The 19,019-nt window shown below is 43.8% G+C and overlaps 1 protein-coding gene across 1 annotated transcript in view; it reads right to left on the minus strand.

The window, feature by feature from the left end:
- The window catches only part of LOC137438356 (5-hydroxytryptamine receptor 2A-like), a 61,790-nt gene that overhangs the window by 14,721 nt on the left and 28,050 nt on the right, over positions 1–19,019 (minus strand). The window contains exon 2 of the mRNA XM_068133472.1: positions 16,981–17,181. Coding sequence (XP_067989573.1) covers positions 16,981–17,181 — 201 coding nt within the window. The remainder of the gene's footprint in view (positions 1–16,980; positions 17,182–19,019) is intronic.

A 19,019-nucleotide genomic window follows, 5' to 3' on the forward strand; every position in this document is an offset into this window, starting at 1 on the left:
CTCTCCTCCTCTTCTCCCCTCTCCTCCTCCCCCTCCCCCCTCTTCTCCCCTCCCCCCTCTTCTCCCCTCCCCACCCTCTCCTCCCCTCCCCCCCCTCTCCTCCCCTCCCCCCGTTCCCCTCCCCTCCCCTTTCCCCTCCCCTCCCTTCCCCCGCCCGACAATGCCGGGTACTTCCCATGGCCAGCTGTACGTGGGCTGCTCGAGGGTTGGAAAACCAAGCAATCTTTATGTCTTGGCACCAAGTAAGAAAACCAGAAATGTTGTATACCAAGAGGTTTTGAGAAATTGAAAATTGACAAAACGTCATGTAGGAAATGTACTGTGATATTGCTCTAAAATATACATGTTCTTTTCATCATATATTTGTGTTATTCTTATTCAACCCGGGCGAAGCCGGGTACCTCAGCTAGTATATATATATATATATATATATTGTATACAAGATCGAGGCTCGTGTAAGAGCTAACATTAATGACAAAACAAACAAACGGACACATAAGACGAAATAAAGGGAATGGGAGACAAGATGGGGAGAGAGGGGGAAGCACACAAGTACAACATTTGAGAGCAGGGACATCGGGAGATCTGTGGGAGGTAGAGGGCTTGGGAGGAGGCGTGGGAAGGGGGGTGGGGGTGGGAGAGGTAAAAAAAAACAACACATGGACACTGCTAGAACTTTCAGGAAAGAAGTCGGTATTGCAGAAAAGTGGATCTGGGGTGAATTAACAGGGGTAGAAAAGATCAAGGTTTTGGATGGGGGAGGATAAGAGATGGTGGTGAACAGCTGTTTTAAAGACTTGGAGGGAGGAGTGGGATTGAAGGGAGTGGGGGAGTTTGTTCCAGAGGCGGGAGAAAAGAGGAGTGAAGGTGAGCAGAGAGCCTAGATTTTGGCAGTTTAACCATTAGAGGGTTGCAGGCAGATCTTGTGCGATCTTGTGCGACCTGTAGGAATATTTGGGGGACAGAGCACAGACAGGGCTGGGGGGGGGGGGGGGGGGGGGGCTAGGTTGAAATCCCATATGTACCATGGTGTTTTGTTTGCGATTTAATGTCATTGTCATGACTGTATTATATGCCCATGACTGACATTGGACCTTCTGTAAGCCTTTATTCACTGATTAATGGATAATAAAAGAGCTATTCCACTTCAACTGAGTAATGACCTAAAGTTAGGACTCCATGATGTGCAGTACAATGACCCATGATCTTGCATCTGAAAACATTGCTTTGGCTGCTGTTTCGTCCAAACCACGTTGTGAGCTCCAGGTCCTGAGCATGTTTGCTTATATGGGGTGACCATTTACAGGTTGACAGCTTAGAGGGTAATGGTGTGCAGGCTAATAGATTACAACCTACAAGCCAGCCATTTACATATTAGCAACTTCCAGGCTAAGCACCATTAGGGTTAAATAGGGAATACTTTTTAGGGTTAAGGGTGTGCCCATTTAACAAAAACAAAATACAATTCACACCATGAATAGGACAAAGGAATGAGGAACGAGAACGGCACTCAGTAGAGAGCGTACCTCCACCTGTTTGGCCATATCACTCAATGGTGAAGAATCACTTTAAAAAACAAAATTCTCATATCCGAATCCATATTCAGATCTTCATCAAAATTGAATCAATTCGTCCTTGTCACACACACAACCGGTACACCAAGTTTTGTCCAAATCCGTCCACAACTTTTTGAGATATCCTGCTATGTATCGTGTTTGGCGCTATCTCCCAATGGTGACGAATCACTTAAAAAATTCTAGTAGCCGGATCCGAATCCGGATCTTCACCAAAATCTAATCATTTCCTCCGAATCCGTCCGCAACTTTTTGAGATATTTTGTTGACAAACAAACAAATAAACAAACAAACAGACAATCCGACAGGGGTGAAAACATAACCTCCATCACCTTTTGTGGCGGAGGTAATCAGAAATCCAAAGTCTAACCCTTAACATTGATCTTTTTTGTATGCAGTCGAGGCTCATGGAAGAGTTGGAACACAGAACAGATCAGGACACAATAAAACAAAAGGAACAGCAGAAAGAGAAGGGGGAAACACCAACAGCAGGACCGAGGGACAAAATAAGTGGAGACAGACAACAAGGGATGAGCAGGTAAAGTTGAGGTGTAGGGGAGAATACCGGAGGTGGATGAAATGGATACAGAGGCAAACTCCCAGGAAGGGTAAACTAAATATTGAGGGGCGCTAGGTAACAGGGGTAGAAAGGATCATGGTTTTGGATGTGGGATGAGCTGAGGTGGTGGTGAACAGCCATCTTGAAGAGCTGGAGGAAAAAATGAGATAGAGAATGTGGAAGTCGGATCCACAGGTGGAAACAAAAAGAGGAACGAATGAGTGGAGGTGAGCAATGATCCTGGATTTTGGGAGTTTCACCAGGAGGGGGTTGATGACGGACTGTGTTCACCCTGCAGGTACTTGGGGGAGGGGGGCATAGAGATGGCAGAGGTTTCAGGACCAGAAAGGAGGCGGAAAAAAACAAGAGAGACCACTGACCAGTCTGCGATGGCGAAGTGATAGGCCCATCTTGTTTTGTTTTGGAATAATCTAATTATTGTACACATCAATAAGCAATCTAATTCCAGAAAAACAGACTAATGTTTCTCTCTGTCTGTGAAAAAAGGATTTCTAAACAATGCTTCGTTTGTGACATATTGTGCGAGGAACTTTTGATTATCGGAAAATGTAATTGGAAGTTATACAGAGAAATGTCGTGTGTCTGTGTCATGACAAAGTGGAAGAAATTTCGCACAATTCTAAGGGAATGTCAGACTCTCCATTAAAGTGATTAATATTCTCTGCTTTGTTCTGATGTGGTTTGTGTGGATTGATCAGGGGGAGTTATTAAAGTATCTCGCACTTCATCAAAAACACCATTTTGTGATAATGTGGTATTGTATTGTGTATTGATTGTGAAATAATGTGCCTAAGGTCATGTGTGTATGTATGTATGTTTGTATGTATGTATGTATGTATACTGTGTATATACTAACATATACCACCAATTGCTTGGAATACAAAACGAAGGGAGGAGAGAGTAAGATGGAGGAGAGGGAAAGAGAGATGGGGGACAGAGAGAGGAGGGGGGAGAAAGAGGAGGGGGGAGAGAGAGAAGGAGGGGAGTGAGAAGGAGGAGGGGAGTGAGAAGGAGGAGGGGATGAAGGAGAGGTAGGAAGCAAGGGGGGATGGAGAAAGGAATGGGGTGGAGGAGCGACACCTCACCTCATCACTACACACTCTGGGAGGGAAGGGGTGCGACGTGGGGGTGGGAGCAAGAAAGAGGAAGCGGAGGGGGAGGGGGGAGAGAGAGAAGGAGGGGAGTGAGAAGGAGGAGGGGATGAAGGAGAGGTAGGAAGCAAGGGGGGATGGAGAAAGGAATGGGGTGGGTGGAGAGAGGAAGGAGGTGGAGGAGCGACACCTCACCTCATCACTACACACTCTGGGAGGGAAGGGGTGAGAGAGAGAGAGAGAGAGAGAGAGAGAGAGAGAGAGAGAGAGAGAGAGTGAGAGTGAGAGTGAGAGTGTGAGAGAGAGAGAGAGAGAGAGAGAGAGAGAGAGAGAGAGAGAGACCGTTAGACGCCGAGGGAGAGAGAGGGAGAGAGACCGAGGGAGAGAGACCGAGGGAGGGAGAGGGAGAGAGACCGAGGGAGAGAGACCGAGAGAGAGAGACCGAGAGAGAGAGACCGAGAGAGAAAGAGAAAGAGAAAGAGAAAGAGAGAAAAAGAAAGAAAGAAGGGAAACAGAAGGGAAAAAGGGAATGTTATGTTGTGCTTTGTGACCACACACACACATCAATGTAAATATACAGTATATGTACAGTGTAATATGAGGTAATGTCCCGTATGAGCACTTGTGAGTGGACCACAAAGGTGGGTGGGGCTTCAACTTTATACTTTGATCCATCGACCATTTATTACGAATGAGAATCTGCTGTATTTTTGGTTGTGTTTCACAGAGTGACAGTGTGTGCCACTTATGGGTACTTTTGCCCATGAATTAACACTGTACGTAGTGCGGGGTAATGCAGGCGACTGAACCGCGTACATAATACCTCGTCGTACACCTCACCTTACCATGTCGCTCACTCGGCATTGCCGCGTCGTACAAATACGTGTGTGAACAACATGGGGCCGCACCGCATGTCTCACTCAAATTACCACCCGTCGCTAGTAAATACCACCCGTCGCTTAGCTGATGGGAATACCAAGAGAGGGGGGAGCTCGGAGAAGGTTGGAGTAAGGAGGGAAAGGGGCAAGGAGGACGGGGAAGCAAGGAGAGAGGAGAGGAGGAAGAGGGGATAATTTTTGTGACGTCGCTTCCGGGTTGTTTGAACGAGGTTGTGTAAGCTCCTATGCGAGATCAAGATAAGCGTTTTTCATGTGTCGTTTTGCATATTGTTTTGTCGAGATTTGTGTCAGGGGTTGTGGGTTTTGTGTCTATAACGGTTGCAGTTGTGTTCGTAGCAGTTTAGCAGGTATTTGTAGTAGTTTGTTGGAAGAGGCAGGGTGAGGCCTAGCATTTAAGTCTGGTGTTTAAGTCAGTTATGGTCTTCGGAATATGGTGGGGAAAAAAGGGTACACATTGAGAGCTAAGGAGAAAGTGAGAGGAGTATATATAATGTGATTTATGTGAGCAATAGAGATAGGTAGGAATGAAGTCTGGGAGACAATCTTTGTGGGTGATGAAACTATTAAATGTAGATGTTATCCCTCCCTTTATCAATGGCATTGATAAATGATATATCTGAACCCGGTACGAAGACGTTGGTTGGGGTACACCTAGGAGCAAATGATTTGGGGAAAGGTTACACAGAGGATTTGAAAAATAGGTACAGGACATTGGGTAAGTGGCTAAAAGCAAAGGGTTGTGAGGGAATGTTTTCTGAGCTTCTCCCAAGATTAGGAAATGAAATAGAAATTATGAGCAGAGCGATAGATGGCAATCTACGACTGGAAGAATGGTGATGGGGGGGGAGGTTTTGCATTTAGGAGGCAGTGGAAATCATTTTGGGGGCAAATGGAGTGTTTCCAGAATGATGGACATGTTCTACGTAGAAAGGAGGCAGCAAGGTTTGCAGGGGAACGATTTTGGGGGCAAGGGGAGAGTTTCCAGGATGGACATATTCTAAATTGAAAGGGGGCAGCAAGGTAAGTAGTGGGAATTGAGGAAGGAATTCAGGATTTTTTTTAGATCAACGGAGGGTAGCGGAGCTATTTATAAAGGAAGGAACTGATGATGTAAGTGTGATTGGTAAGGCCAGACAAGAAAATATAATTTCAGGAAAGGAAAAGTTAAACATATTCTATCCCAATACCAGGAGTTTAAATAATAAGATGGAAGAGCTTGAGGCCAAAGTAGAATGCGAGGAGTACGATATACAGACTTGGCATTTAATATGGATTTTTTTTTTCTTGACTTGGGTTTACTTTCTTAACTCAGTATATCAATCTGGTGAGTTTCTTTTACACTTTGGTGATTTATTTGTTAAAAGAACCATGTCACTGATTGTCTGTCGCAGCAAGAAGTCAATAACAGGATTATATCACAGGTGGCGTGGCAAAATGTACGGACAGGTGCATTTGACGATTGGCTTCACAGTCGGGTATACAAGGGTTGTTGCGTTCTGTATTAGTGGAAAACAACTGCTGCACATCTCCAAAAGTTATTGCCGCTTCCTCTGGAGATGGCCCGTCAACTTGACAATGCTGTTTGTCATGGAGTGGTGGCTTTACGAAATTCTGGCATGAAACAGCGTGCTATTGCTCGGCAGTATGGCATCACTCAAGGTCAGGTGTCAAAGATCCTGAAACGAAATGCTCAGAGTGGTGTCCCTACTCCAATACCGAGGCCAGGACGTCCCCGCAGAACCATAAGGAGGGATGATCGCCAGCTGCACCGGTTAGTCTGCGATGGCCGTACCAAGTCAGCTAATCGGCTTAGGGCTGAGTGGCAGCAACTGACAAATGAGCCTGTATCCAGAAGGCTAGTCAACCAACGACTGGTTCAAGCAGGCTATCGTGCCAGGCGTCCCCTGAGAAAGCCACGCCTGACCAGACAACACCGCCAGCGCCGATTGCAGTGGGCCAGAGAGCACCGTCAATGGCAGCCAGGACACTGGAATCACGTGATCTTCAGTGACGAGTCTAGATTTCTGGTCTATCGTCAAGATGGCCACGTCCGAGTGCGCAGACAAGTGCATGAAGCCTACAGCAAAGATTTTTTAGTGCCAAGAGTCCAAGCTGGAGGTGGTGTGGTGACCGTTTGGGCTGCTTTTCATGCAGGGGGCAAAACTGACCTGGTTGTTCTGAATGGAAACCTGAACCAGTTCAAGTACAGGGCCATTCTGGAAGAAACATTGCTTCCATTTGCTCGTGCAGCCTTTCGAGGAAACTTTGTCTTCCAAGATGACAATGCACGGCCTCATCGTGCTCGCATGATCCAACACTTTCTTGCTGACCGTGGTGTAGAGCATATGGAGTGGCCCGCCATGTCCCCGGATATGAATCCGATAGAGAACTTGTGGGCAGAATTAACGCGTCAAATCGACCACTTGGACCAGCAGCCGACCTCTGTGCGTGAATTGCAGCAGGCTATTGTCACTGCTCGGGCGAGTGAGGCGTGCTTCGAGCTCTCCACGGCATCGAAGTTTGAGTGTTTTCCCATTCTTGTCTTTGTCAAATTTCCACTGGTTATTTTGCTGTGTACGTGTTATTGTGTGTTTCTAGTTCGTGTTGGTTTGTGGTTCGTGCAAACTTGTGTGTAGTTAATCGTTTTCTGAGTCGTACCTCGTGCGCGGCCTGGTAACTTGGGGCTTCCCTCCCCCCGTCGGTGTTTTGTCGGTTTGGGTTATTTCCTTCGCTGTATTGCTTGTTTCTTTTATTTTGTTTTCTCCCCCTCACCTCACCTCCCGAGACAAAGAATTCTATATTGATTCTTTCTCTCCTCCCGGACACGTGCTTGTTCACTCTCCTCCTCGTCTCGGCTTGTGCCCCGCCCCCTGTATCTCGTTTTCTTCCGCCTCTGCTCCTTCTTTCTCAAATCCACGTTCTCGCTTGGAGACTTTTCCCGGATTGCTTTTTCATCGTTCTGTTTGGATATTGTTGGAATATGTTTAAACCGCAGCCATGATGCTGACGCCCCCCCCCCCTCCCCAGAATTTACATGTTTTAAACGTTTCCCAGTGTGTACCCTGGTCAGAATAGGTACACCGTATCCCTGCGTGTCGTAAGAGACTACTAAGAGGGTTGGCGTCAGGAAGGGCATCCGGCCATAAAAACATTGCCTCAAAAAGAGAACCATGACAATCACAACTACATATGGGCAGGGTACAGCCCGAAGTGGAGATCGGTTTCTGAGGTTTGGGACATGGAATGTGGGGACAATGACAGGGAGATCAGGAGAAGTGGTGGAAGTATTGGTCAGAAGAAGAGTGGACATATGTTGTGTGCAAGAGACGAGATGGAAGGGAAGTGGTGTGAGAATGGTGAAGGGTAGGCAGGGACAGAAATACAAGTTTGTGTGGCAAGGGCGCCCGGAGGGCGTGAATGGTGTTGGTGTCCTGTTTTCTGAGGAGTTTGTAGACAGTGTGGTGAGTGTGACTAGAGTGAGTGATAGGTTGATGATGGTGAAAATGATGATTGGAAAGCTCTTGGTGAACGTCATCTCGGGATATGCTCCGCAGGTTGGTCGAAGCGATGAAGAGAAGGACAAGTTCTGGTGTGCGATAGAGAAGCTGATGGAAAACGTGAAAGATGAGGAAGTTGTTGTGGTGGGAGGAGACCTGAATGGACATGTGGGAAGGAGTTGGGATGGTTTTGAGGGAGTTCATGGGGGTTACGGATATGGTGTGAGAAATGGAGAAGGTGAAAGGATTTTGGAGTTTGCTGATGGAGCTGATTTGTTGATTTGTAATACTCAGTTCCAGAAAGAGGACAATAAGCTTGTTACATACACGTCAGGTGGGTCGACGACAACCGTTGACTACCTGATGGTGCGTCGGCGAGATAGGGGGCACCTCCAGGACACAAAGGTGATCCCGGGGGAGGAGGCTGTTTCACAGCACCACTTGGTTGTCTGCGACATAAGGGTGAAAGGTGCGAGGAGAGCTCGGCGGGTGAAGTACCAACCGAGAATGAAGGTGTGGAGGTTAAAAGAGGTGACAGTAAGGGAGGCATTAAAAGAGAGGCTGAGTAGGGTAGAGGATGATGTGGTTGAGCTTGAAAGTGGTTGGATGTCAATGAAAGCTAGTCTGTTGGGAGCCGTTGTTGAGGTATGTGGATGGACAAAAGGACCACCGAGGCACTCGGAAACATGGTGGTGGGATGTTGAGGTTGGAAAGAGGATTGACGAGAAGAGAAAGAAGTTCAAAGAGTGGCAGAAGGCGAAGGGTACGGGAGCAGAAACAGCAGAGCATGAAAGTTATAAGGCAGCCAGGAAGGCTGCAAAGAAAGAGGTAGCAAAGGCGCAGGAGGCATGTAGGAAAATGTTCGGAGAACGCTTGGATTCGGAAGAGGGTCAGAAAGCAGTATTCAGGATTGCAAAGCACATAGCGAAAGAGAGGTGTGATGTGATGGGGGTGAGTTGCTTGAAGGATGAAGTGGGACAAATCGTTGTCGACCCAGATGGAATTAAAGGAAGATGGAAAATATATATGGAAATGCTGTTGAATACAGAGAATGAATGGGATGGCAACATAGAGAGTAACCCAGTTTTAGGACCGGCAGAGAAGATAACTGAGAAGGAAGTTGAGGAAGCGATAAAAGCAATGAAGAGTGGAAAAGCGGGAGGGCCGACGGGAGTTGTGGGAGATATGTTGAAGGCAGCAGGAAGTTGGGGTGTGAAGAGAATGACAGAGATCTGTAATCTGGTGGTGAAAGAAGGCCGCATTCCAGTGGATTGGGAACTGAGTACCCTCGTCCCTCTATACAAGGGGAAAGGTGACCCTCTGGAGTGTGGCTCGTACCGAGCGATAAAGTTATTGGAGCATGGAATGAAGGTATTGGAAAGGGTGTTGGAGAGGAGGATAAGGAAGAAAGTGAAGATCGACGAAATGTAGTTTGGATTTATGCCAGGAAGAGGAACGACAGATGCGCTTTTCATTGTGAGGCAGTTGCAGGAGAAGTACATGGATAAGAGGAAGAAGTTGTTTTTTGGGTTTGTTGATCTGGAGAAAGCATTCGATAGGGTTCCACGCAAAGTATTGACATGGGCATTGAGGAAGTTAGGAGTGGAGGAATGGTTGATCAGAGTAGTGATGGCAATGTACAAAAGAGCACGCACAGCTGTAAGGACGAAGGACGGGAACAGTGGCGAGTTTGAGGTGAAGGTGGGAGTGCATCAGGGGTCGGTACTAAGTCCACTACTATTTGTAGCTGTGATGGAGGTGCTGGCTCAGACCGTAAAGGAGGGTTTACCGTGGGAGTTGTTGTATGCAGATGATCTGGTGTTGATTGCGGAAAGTATGGATGGACTGAAGGAAATGATGAACAAGTGGAAGGAATGTATGGAGACAAAAGGTCTGAAGGTGAATATCGGAAAGACAAAGGTGATGGCAAGTGGTAAAGCATGTGGTGAGGTGGAAAGAACTGGGAAGTGGCCGTGTGCTGTGTGCAGGAAGGGTGTCGGAGTGAACTCCATTCAATGTACAATGTGTGCTGAGTGGGTTCATCAAAAATGTAGTGGTCTGAGAGGGTCATTAACCAGTGTGGCAGCTACATTCAAATGTAAGGTGTGCACAGAGGGAGCTGCAGATGGAGGAAATGTTGAGTTGGATCTTGGAGACGGCGTGAAGCTGGAAGGTGTGAAAACATTTTGCTACCTCGGAGACATGCTGAATGGAGAAGGTGGATCAGACTCGGCAACGGTTGCTCGAGTGAGATGTGCATGGAAGAAGTTTCGGGAACTGAGTGGCATGCTGATGAGGAGGAGAGTGTCGCTGAAGCTGAAGGGAAAGGTGTATGCTGCATGTGTGAGAAGTGTTATGATTTATGGGAGCGAGACATGGGTAATGAACGTAGAGCAGCAATGAAGGCTGGAAAGGGTGGAAATGCGAATGGTTCGATGGATGTGTGGAGTATCGTTGAGAGAGAGGAAGACAAATGATGAATTGCGAAAGATGATGGGAATATTGCCTGTGATTGATGCTGTGAAGAGGAACAGGTTGAGATGGTTTGGTCATGTATTGAGGAAGGATGAAAGTGACTGGTTGAGAAGAGTGATGGAAGTTAATGTAGAAGGAAGTAGAGGACGGGGAAGACCGAGAAAGACTTGGCTAAAGATGGTGGAAGAAGAAATGCGGGCAAGGGGGTTAACAAGGAGAGATGCAGAAAATAGGGCAAAATGGAGAAGATTGTCATGGGGACCGCAAGGCTAACCCCCGCTCTAGCAGGGAACATGGCCTTAAAATGCATGTTGTATTGTCACTGCATGGCAAGCGATTGCTGTCCAAACCTTGGCAAATCTCGTGAACAGCATGCCTCAACGTGTACGTGCTCTCCTGAATGCTCGTGGGGGTTACACGAAGTACTGAACTGTAATTTTACTGTCCATAATCCCAGTCGTAATTTAACTTTTGTTTTTGTTAAAAAATTTTTTGGCTAATGTGCAAAATAAAGAGATACTTCTGGAAAACGTACAGAAGTTTAACACAGTACTGTCCATGAATTGAGTTCGATATCAGTTTCCATCACTTTCAAGGATCAATTTATTTGTTTCGAAATGTCAAATGTGGTTTTTGTTTCTTTTAAAGGACACATTAACAAAATCTAGAATAATTTCAACATAATTCCAATGAACTTTTGGTTCTAAGACATCTTGAAAAGTAAGTTCACCCCCACAAAAAAAATATTCCATATTAAATGCCAAGTCTGTAGTTGGAGTGAGACATGGTGTAATGAGAAGAGTCATTGGAGGACAGGATTAGAAGGTGCAAGGTGTATTGGTGTGATAGGAAGGAGAAATAGGAGGTGGGAAGCAATCTGGGTAAAGGGCATTACATCGAAAAAAAAGAGGTGACATTAAGGAGGGAATTAATGTGGAGGATTCTGTGTGGATGCAGATCAGAGATTGTAAAAACAGGAAGATACTGCTATGATGTTTTTATAGGATTCCTAGTGTTAAGAAAGAGGAGGAAGGAGGAGTACATGAATAATTCGGAATGGCATGTGGTAAGGGAAGAGTATTGATTATGGGGGATTTTTGATTTTAACTTGCCAGGGATAGATTGGGCCCAGGAACAGGGAAAGGGCAGAGCAGATGAGGAATTCCTAGATTTCGTCCAGGATTGATTTTTTTAAAACCCAGTTTGTAGATAGGCCCATGAGGGGAGTGCAGTGTTAGACCTCCTTTTAAATAACGATCCGAATATGGTGGAGGAGGTGGAGATTATGGGAGCATTTAGAATCAAGTAACCATAACATAGTGTGCGCAAGTATTCAGTAAGAGTTAGAGTTCAGGATAGTAGAGTAAAGCAACCCTTAAGGCTTTGATGAGAGAGTTGGGTGATGCAGATTGGGAGATGCTAACCTGAGGACAATAAACATCAGAGAAATGGGAAACCTTCAATGAGCAAATGTGTAGAGTACTGAGTAAGTACATACCAATGAGACATAAAACTAGAGGCAGAAATAGGCCGGGGTGGTTGAGCAATGAGATAAAGAATGCTATAAGGAGAAGCAGAAAGCATTTATTCAGTATAAAATAGCAGGACTGGAGTTAGATTTATATCAGTATCACAGTAAGCATAGTCAAGTTAAGAAAAATCACTCCGGAAGCTAGAAGAGACCATGAGAAGGACATGGCTAATAATACTAAGCATAATATCAAGGCATTATTTAACTATATAAGTGGTAAATAACATATTAGGCCAAGTGGGGCCCATTGATGAATAGCACAGGAAGTGTGGTTAGTGAGAAAAGCAAGATGGACGGCGTATTAAACAGGAATTTGCTTCAACATTTACACAACAAGTCAGGGGAATTGCCAGTACCTGAGAGTATCTATCAAGGAGGTGAGGAAGGACTTTTAGAGACGATCCAGGTATGAGTGGAGGAAGTGAAGGAACAGCTCGGAAATCTAAGAATAGATAAAGCTCTGGGGCAGATAATTATATGCACCTGAGAGTGTTGAGGGAGGTGGCTGAGCAGGTAAGCGAGTTGTTAACGGATATCTAGCTCAATGGAGTCAGGACAGGTACCGGAGGATTGGAGAGCAGCAAATGTAACTGTTATTCAAGAAAGAACCCATGGAACATAATACATACTTGTTCCAAGTTTGGTTAAAATCTCATCACTGGTTCACAATGTAGCGCAATAACAGAATTTTTACCTAATGGGACCTCTGACCTTTGACCTTTTGACCCCATAATGTATTCCATTAAGTTTTTCATTATTATACAATATACATACTACCTGTAACAAGTTTGACTTGGTTTCCTCCAGTCGTTATTACGTTATCATGGTTACAAAAACCTATTACAGAAACTGACCTTTGACCTCGATGCAGAAATCTAATCGGTTCATCTTTGCATCGTAATATATGCGAAAACCAAGTTTGGTGAAAATTCCATGACTGGTTCACAAGTTAGCTCGGTAACAGAATTTTTTACCTCACAGGACATCTGACATTTGACCTTTGACCTCTTGATCCCAAAATCTAATCAGTTCATCTTTACACCATTATACACTACCGGTCAAAAGTTTTAGAACACCTCAATTTTTCCAGTTTTTATTGAAACTTATGCAGTTTATTGTCCAGTGAATAACCTGAAATGGTACAAAGGTAAGCAGTAAACTGCTTGAGGTTAAAAAAAAAGTTTAGGTTAGCAAAAACGGGAAAATAATGTAAATTGCAGTTATATTGTAAAAAAAAAAAAAAAAGGCCTTCTTCAGGGAACAAGTAATGGGTTAACAACTCACAGCTGTTCTGCAGCAATGTAAGTAAATTAAGCCTTGAAAGTTGATGCAAACAATTCCTACAGGTGTCCCAACCTCTGCTGATTACTTGATTACAAACCCCTGGTCTGTATAAAAGCAGTATTGGAACAGACTGTTATTACACCCTCTGAAGCATTACTTGGACAATATTGCACGGCAGGAAGTAGTATATTGGAAACTGGAGGAAACTCTGACAGGAAGAGGTCTGGCAGACCCAAAGCCACAACAGAATCAGAAGACTAGTTTCTGAGAGTCAACAACTTGGTGATAGGCGGCTCACAGGACAACAGCTTCAAGCACAGCTTAACACTGGTCGAAGTAAGCAAGTCTCAGTTTCAACTGTGAAGAGAAGACTTCGAGCTGCAGGTTTGAGAGGTCGAGTGGCAGTAAGAAAGCAATTGTTAAGATGGCAAAATAAGAAAAAGAGGCTTGCCTGGGCCATGAAGCACCGCCAGTGGACTACTGAAGACTGGAAGAAGGTCTTATGGACCAATGAATCAAAATTTGAAATCTTTGGTTCATCAACCAGGGTTTTTGTATGCCATCGAGGAGGTGAAAGGATGGTTCCTCAGTGTGTGACACCAACTGTCAAACATGGAGGAGGAAGCGTGATGGTCTGGGGCTCTTTTGCTGGATCCCGAGTTGGCGACTTGCACAGAGTGACTGGCACCCTGAACCAAAAGGGCTACCACAGAATTTTGCAGCGCCATGCAATACCCTCTGGTATACCCCTAGTTGGTCAGGGGTTAATCCTACAGCAAGATAATGACCCTAAACACACCTCCAGGCTAAGTCAAAACTACCTTCGAGGAAAAGAACAAGACGGTCGGCTTCAAATCATGGAATGGCCAGCACAGTCTCCAGACTTAAATCCCATCGAGCTGATTTGGGATAAACTGGACAGAAGGGTGAAAGCAAAGCAACCGACAAGTTCAACACATTTGTGGGAACTTCTGCAAGTGTTGGGAAGAACTTCCCGAACAATATTTGATTTTCTTTGCAGAAAGAATGCCACGAGTGTGTTCGGCGGTTATATCTGCAAAAGGTGGCGACTTTGCCAATTCAAAAATGTAAATTAAATTTTGTTAAACAAAATGATTATATGATTTATTTTTTATCTCCAATTGTTTATTAAATAAAAACAAATTTTGTTCTATGCTTAATCGCAGAGTACATTGAGACATTAAACTGAGTAAATGTCAATAAAAACTGGAAAAATTGAGGCGTTCTAAAACTTTTGACCAGTAGTGTACATCGCTGTACCAAGTTTGATTTGGATTCCTTCTGCCTTTCTCAAGTTATAAATCTATTACAGCCTCTGACATTTGACCTATTGACCCCAAAATCATTACCAGTTCATCTTTGCATCATAATACATACATGTACCAAGTTTGACTAAGATCCCTTCAGCCGTTCTCAAGTTATCGCGGTAACGAAAACCTACCACGGACGGACGGACGGACGGACAGCCGGACAACATAATGCATCCGGCGACTTCGTCAGCGGAGGCATAAAAATGTTTTTATTGTATTTTGTGTACGAAGTCGAGACTTATGGAAAACCTAATTGATAAAGTGTAAAAAAGCAACATAGTGTCACTTGCACGTTACCAAGAGACTTGGGTTAGGTACTTACCAGATGTTCAACCTATTCCCATCCAAACCTTCAAGGACCCTACGACTGTTAAATATTTGTCTCACCACTGGATAGCAAGGCCCACATTCAGACCAGTTATGCCCGGATTAATTTTCGTGAAACACACTGCGGATTTACACCTTTGATGCCCATGACAAGATGAGACGGCACAATAATAATACACACCTTCATATCTGAATGTTCGAGTGCTCTGAATCAATTGCGTGGGAATGAAACCCACAAAAGTGTGCGCACTCCCAAATGAGGGCAGAGAGGAACTTTCACACAGTTCCATGTGGGGCAGGAAGACGTCACGGTACAATTACATCATCGGTATCAATGACCTCAGTGGACAATGAATATAAATCAACCGAGTTTAGGATTTGAATCCAGGAGGTGAGCACGTGCTCTGATGGGAATACCAAACAGGTAAATATTGACTGCCATTATGGAGCAACCCAAATGAATTCATAATAAAACTAGGACGGCACTCAGTAGGGAGCATACCTACGCCTGGTGAACAGTTTACGTTTTGTATCTCAGAGTAGATCAGAAAATCACAATACAGAATCACATTCAATCAAAATCAATCACAGGAATCTCCACAGGTCCAGTCTTTCATACCCTGGTCTACCCCTCGTTTTTGGCCATATCACTCAATGGTGAAGAATCACTTAAACATTCTACTAGCTGGATACGGATCCGGATATTCACCAAAATTGAATCGATTCTTCCTTGTCACACACACAACCAGTCCAACAAGTTTCGTCAAAATCCATCCATAACATTTTGAGATATCCTGCTCTGTATCGTTTTTGGCCCTATCTCCCAATGATGAAGAATCACTTTAAAAATTAAATAATTCTCATATGCCAATTCATATTTAGATCTTCACCAAAATTGAATCGTCCTTGTCAGACACCCAACCGGTCCACCAAGTTTCATCCAAATCCGTCCACAACATTTTTGAGATATCCTGCTATGTATGTATGTATGTTTTTTTTTTTTTTTTTTTTTTTTTTTTTTACACCTGGCTTAGCGGTGAGGGTGCCGGCTTTGGATCCTGGGATCCTTAGTTCGAATCCCGGTCGATCGCTGAATTAACGCCGGGTGGTTGATTCAGCCTGTCATCCTTCCGAGGTCGGCAAATTGAGTACCAGCTTGCTGGGATGATCACGGTGTTTACCCCGATTTAGAATAGGTACACAGTATCCCTGCGCATCGTAAGAGCGTGACCAAGGGTTGGCGTCAGGAAGGGCATCCGGCCATAAAAACATTGCCTCAAACAGGGAACCATGATTGTCATGGGGCCCGCAAGGCTAACCCCCGCTCTCGCGGGGAAAATGGCCTTAAAACGTTCATTCATTCTGCTATGTATCGTTTTTGGCCCCATCTCTCAATGGTGAAGAATCACTAAAAAATTATTGTAGCCGAATCCGGATCTTCACCAAAATCTAATCATTTCGTCCTTGTCGCATACGCTACATCTCTGCCAAATTTCTCCGAATCCGTCCACAACTTTTTGAGAAATTTAATCAATTCTTCCTTGTCACACATACAACCTGTCCAACAAGTTTCGTCCAAATCCATCCATAACTTTTTGAGATATGTTGCTCCGTATCGTTTTTGGCCCAATCTCCCAAAAAATCTGTCGGTGAGATTGTGCAAAGGTGCAGAATCGATCCGAATCCGGATCTTCACCAAAATCTAATCATTTCGTCCTTGTCACATACGCTACATCTCTGCCAAATTTCGTCCGAATCCGTCCATAACTTTTTGAGATATTTTGTTCACAAACGGACAGACAGACAAACGGACAGACAGACAGGGGTGAAAACATAACCTCCATCCACCTTTGGTGGCGGAGGTAAAAAAAAAAGTCTTTAAATTATTTATAACCATTTTTATCGTCAATTGCTGATAAGTGATAACTGATAACACACGTTTATAAATTGAGAGCATATTTGCTCAAACACAATGAAAATAAAAGCAAATGAATTGGTAAAGTAGATAATTGTTTAATAAGCTCATTGATAAAATTACAGCAATGCATAATGATCGATCATACTCGGTGATTATCACCAAGATCCCCATCGAGGATTAAGTGGTGTTATTAACCCACAAGAAGCAGTGCCTACAAGTCTGAGAGTAAATCAGTGTTAATCACCTTGTAAATCAGTGTTTTTGCTGTAAATCGTTCAGGCACTAACGATAACCATAACCCTAACCTTATAACCTCGGTTTCCTGACATGAACCCAGCAAGACAGGACAAATGGCACAGACCCAAATCAATAAATCATATCCATAATTATGCGTGTTCGTCTTTTCATTGATTGATTACTCAACTGCAGTTTGTAATGACGTCATTGAGTAATATGTGATCGGTAAAACTCACCAACAGACACAGCCCAGACTGCCAGCACCTTTAGTAGAACCTTGTTCTTGGACTGGAAGCGGCTGTGCTGAATTGGTCGTCGGATTGCCAGGTAACGATCCAACGAGATTGCGCAAAGGTGCAGAATCGATGCCGTGGACAAGAGCACATCCAGGTACAGCCAGATGGGACAAAGCGAGGGTGGAAGACACCAGTGAGATTCTGCAGTTAAAAAGAGGAGGAAAGCAATGGATTTGTGAAAATGGAGAAGGTGGCAGGATAATAAGGGACTCGATTAATCCCGTTGTACATTATTACTCCCAGTTAAACTGCTATTGGTCTATGATCATTGATTGGTTAAGAGACTGAGACTGTTTGTCTGTGAACGCGATAACTCGCGAACGCTTTCAGATATCTTCGTCAAACTAAACCAGAAGATTCCGAAGGACAAAAGTGAGGCTGTCAATGTTTTTTGACTGCATAGGTCAAAGGTCAAGGTTATCTCGTTTGTCCGGACAATATCTCAGCCATCTTTTAAGCTAGGAAGCTCAAATTTGGGCACAATAGTGTTTTGGTTTGGCAAGTGCTTTGTTTGTTTGGCAAGTGTTTGGTTTTTTTGGCAAGTTTTTTGGGAAAAAAAGTTTGTTTGGCAAGTGCTTTGGCAAAACGGTCTTTTAAAAATATTTTTGATTCATCAATTTATTGATTAATTACTTAATTATTATTGATTAATTAAGTACTTCTTTTTTTTCTCTCTCATCTCGGCAATATTTCAGGCACCTTTTGAGCTAGGAAGTTGATTTTTGGACACAACAGCGACCAAGGGATTTGGCTACAAAGGGTATTTTTGATTTATTGATTCATCGATTAATTTGATTAATTATTTAATTTTTTGATTAATTAATTTTCAAAAAGTTGCACATTCAGATGAAACGGTGGTAGTTTAGGTATGCTATTAGCCAATTGATTAAGAAATTAATTATTCTATGATTATTATTTATTTATTTTAATTGCACAATTAATCAATTAATGAATCAATTTATTGATTCTCTCGATTTTCATCATGACACCTGTGAGGCTGCCACCTGATGTCCTTTCCTGTCTGCATCTGTCTGTTACCCCGAGCATGCGAGCGAAAAGTGGAGTTAATAAGCAATTGGTTCATGTTTGTCGGTGCATCCGTCTGTCTGTCCACAAACGGCAGTTTATGATCGAGGAACAAACTTTAAATTGATGTTGTATTTTGAACACGAATCGGAACAATAATCGGAAAACAAACCTGTAGTTTAGCAGTACTTTGCCTTTGAATTCATCCTCATTCCACATACACAGAGAGGAGTGAGATTTTTTTTCTTACTCTGTCTGTCGGGCAGTCAAACAAAATTGATAATCATTCCAAACAGGAAACATCCTGTTTTTAAGGACATCATAAAGGACACAAACAATAGGCACGAATAAATAAATAACCTGTGAGATCGGGTAGTGTAATATAGACACTGCGTCAACAGCGATGAATTCCAGAATTGATTTATTTATACGACTTTTACAATCTTTGTTTTATTTAAAATGAATTATATACTTGAACACTGCGGAACACAAATCGCCTTATTTGCAATTCCAAGAACTTCCAGTTTAGCAGTACTTGGACGTGTTTAATAGGGCGGTGTATAAAAGATAACTTTAATAGTGCTGAACCTCTGGAGATATTATTTTAACGATCTTTAAAATCATTATGTTATTTAAATTTTAAGTATATACTTCAACACTGCATGGGGGTAACATGTTCTCCAAACTCTCTAGTTTGTTACTTATGAAATTGACGATTCGCAAGTATATTGGGTGGTCTGGTCTGTTATTGCTGTAATATGTACGCCAGCTGACCTTTATGCGTTTGACATGGAAGTGGGGTGTGCATTTCTGGCCACGACCAATATTTTTGGCCACGACTGCATCCTTTTTGCCTGAGGAAGCCTCTGCTTTGAAGCGGGTGAAACGTAACCTGAGACCAGGTGTGCTCTTGCTTATTGCTCAAATTAGCGGAGTAGATCTCGTTTACTTTT

Source organism: Myxine glutinosa, chromosome 13 (assembly GCF_964187855.1).
Source record: "Myxine glutinosa chromosome 13, kmMyxGlut1.1, whole genome shotgun sequence".
In the NCBI taxonomy this organism is placed as follows: domain Eukaryota; kingdom Metazoa; phylum Chordata; class Myxini; order Myxiniformes; family Myxinidae; genus Myxine; species Myxine glutinosa.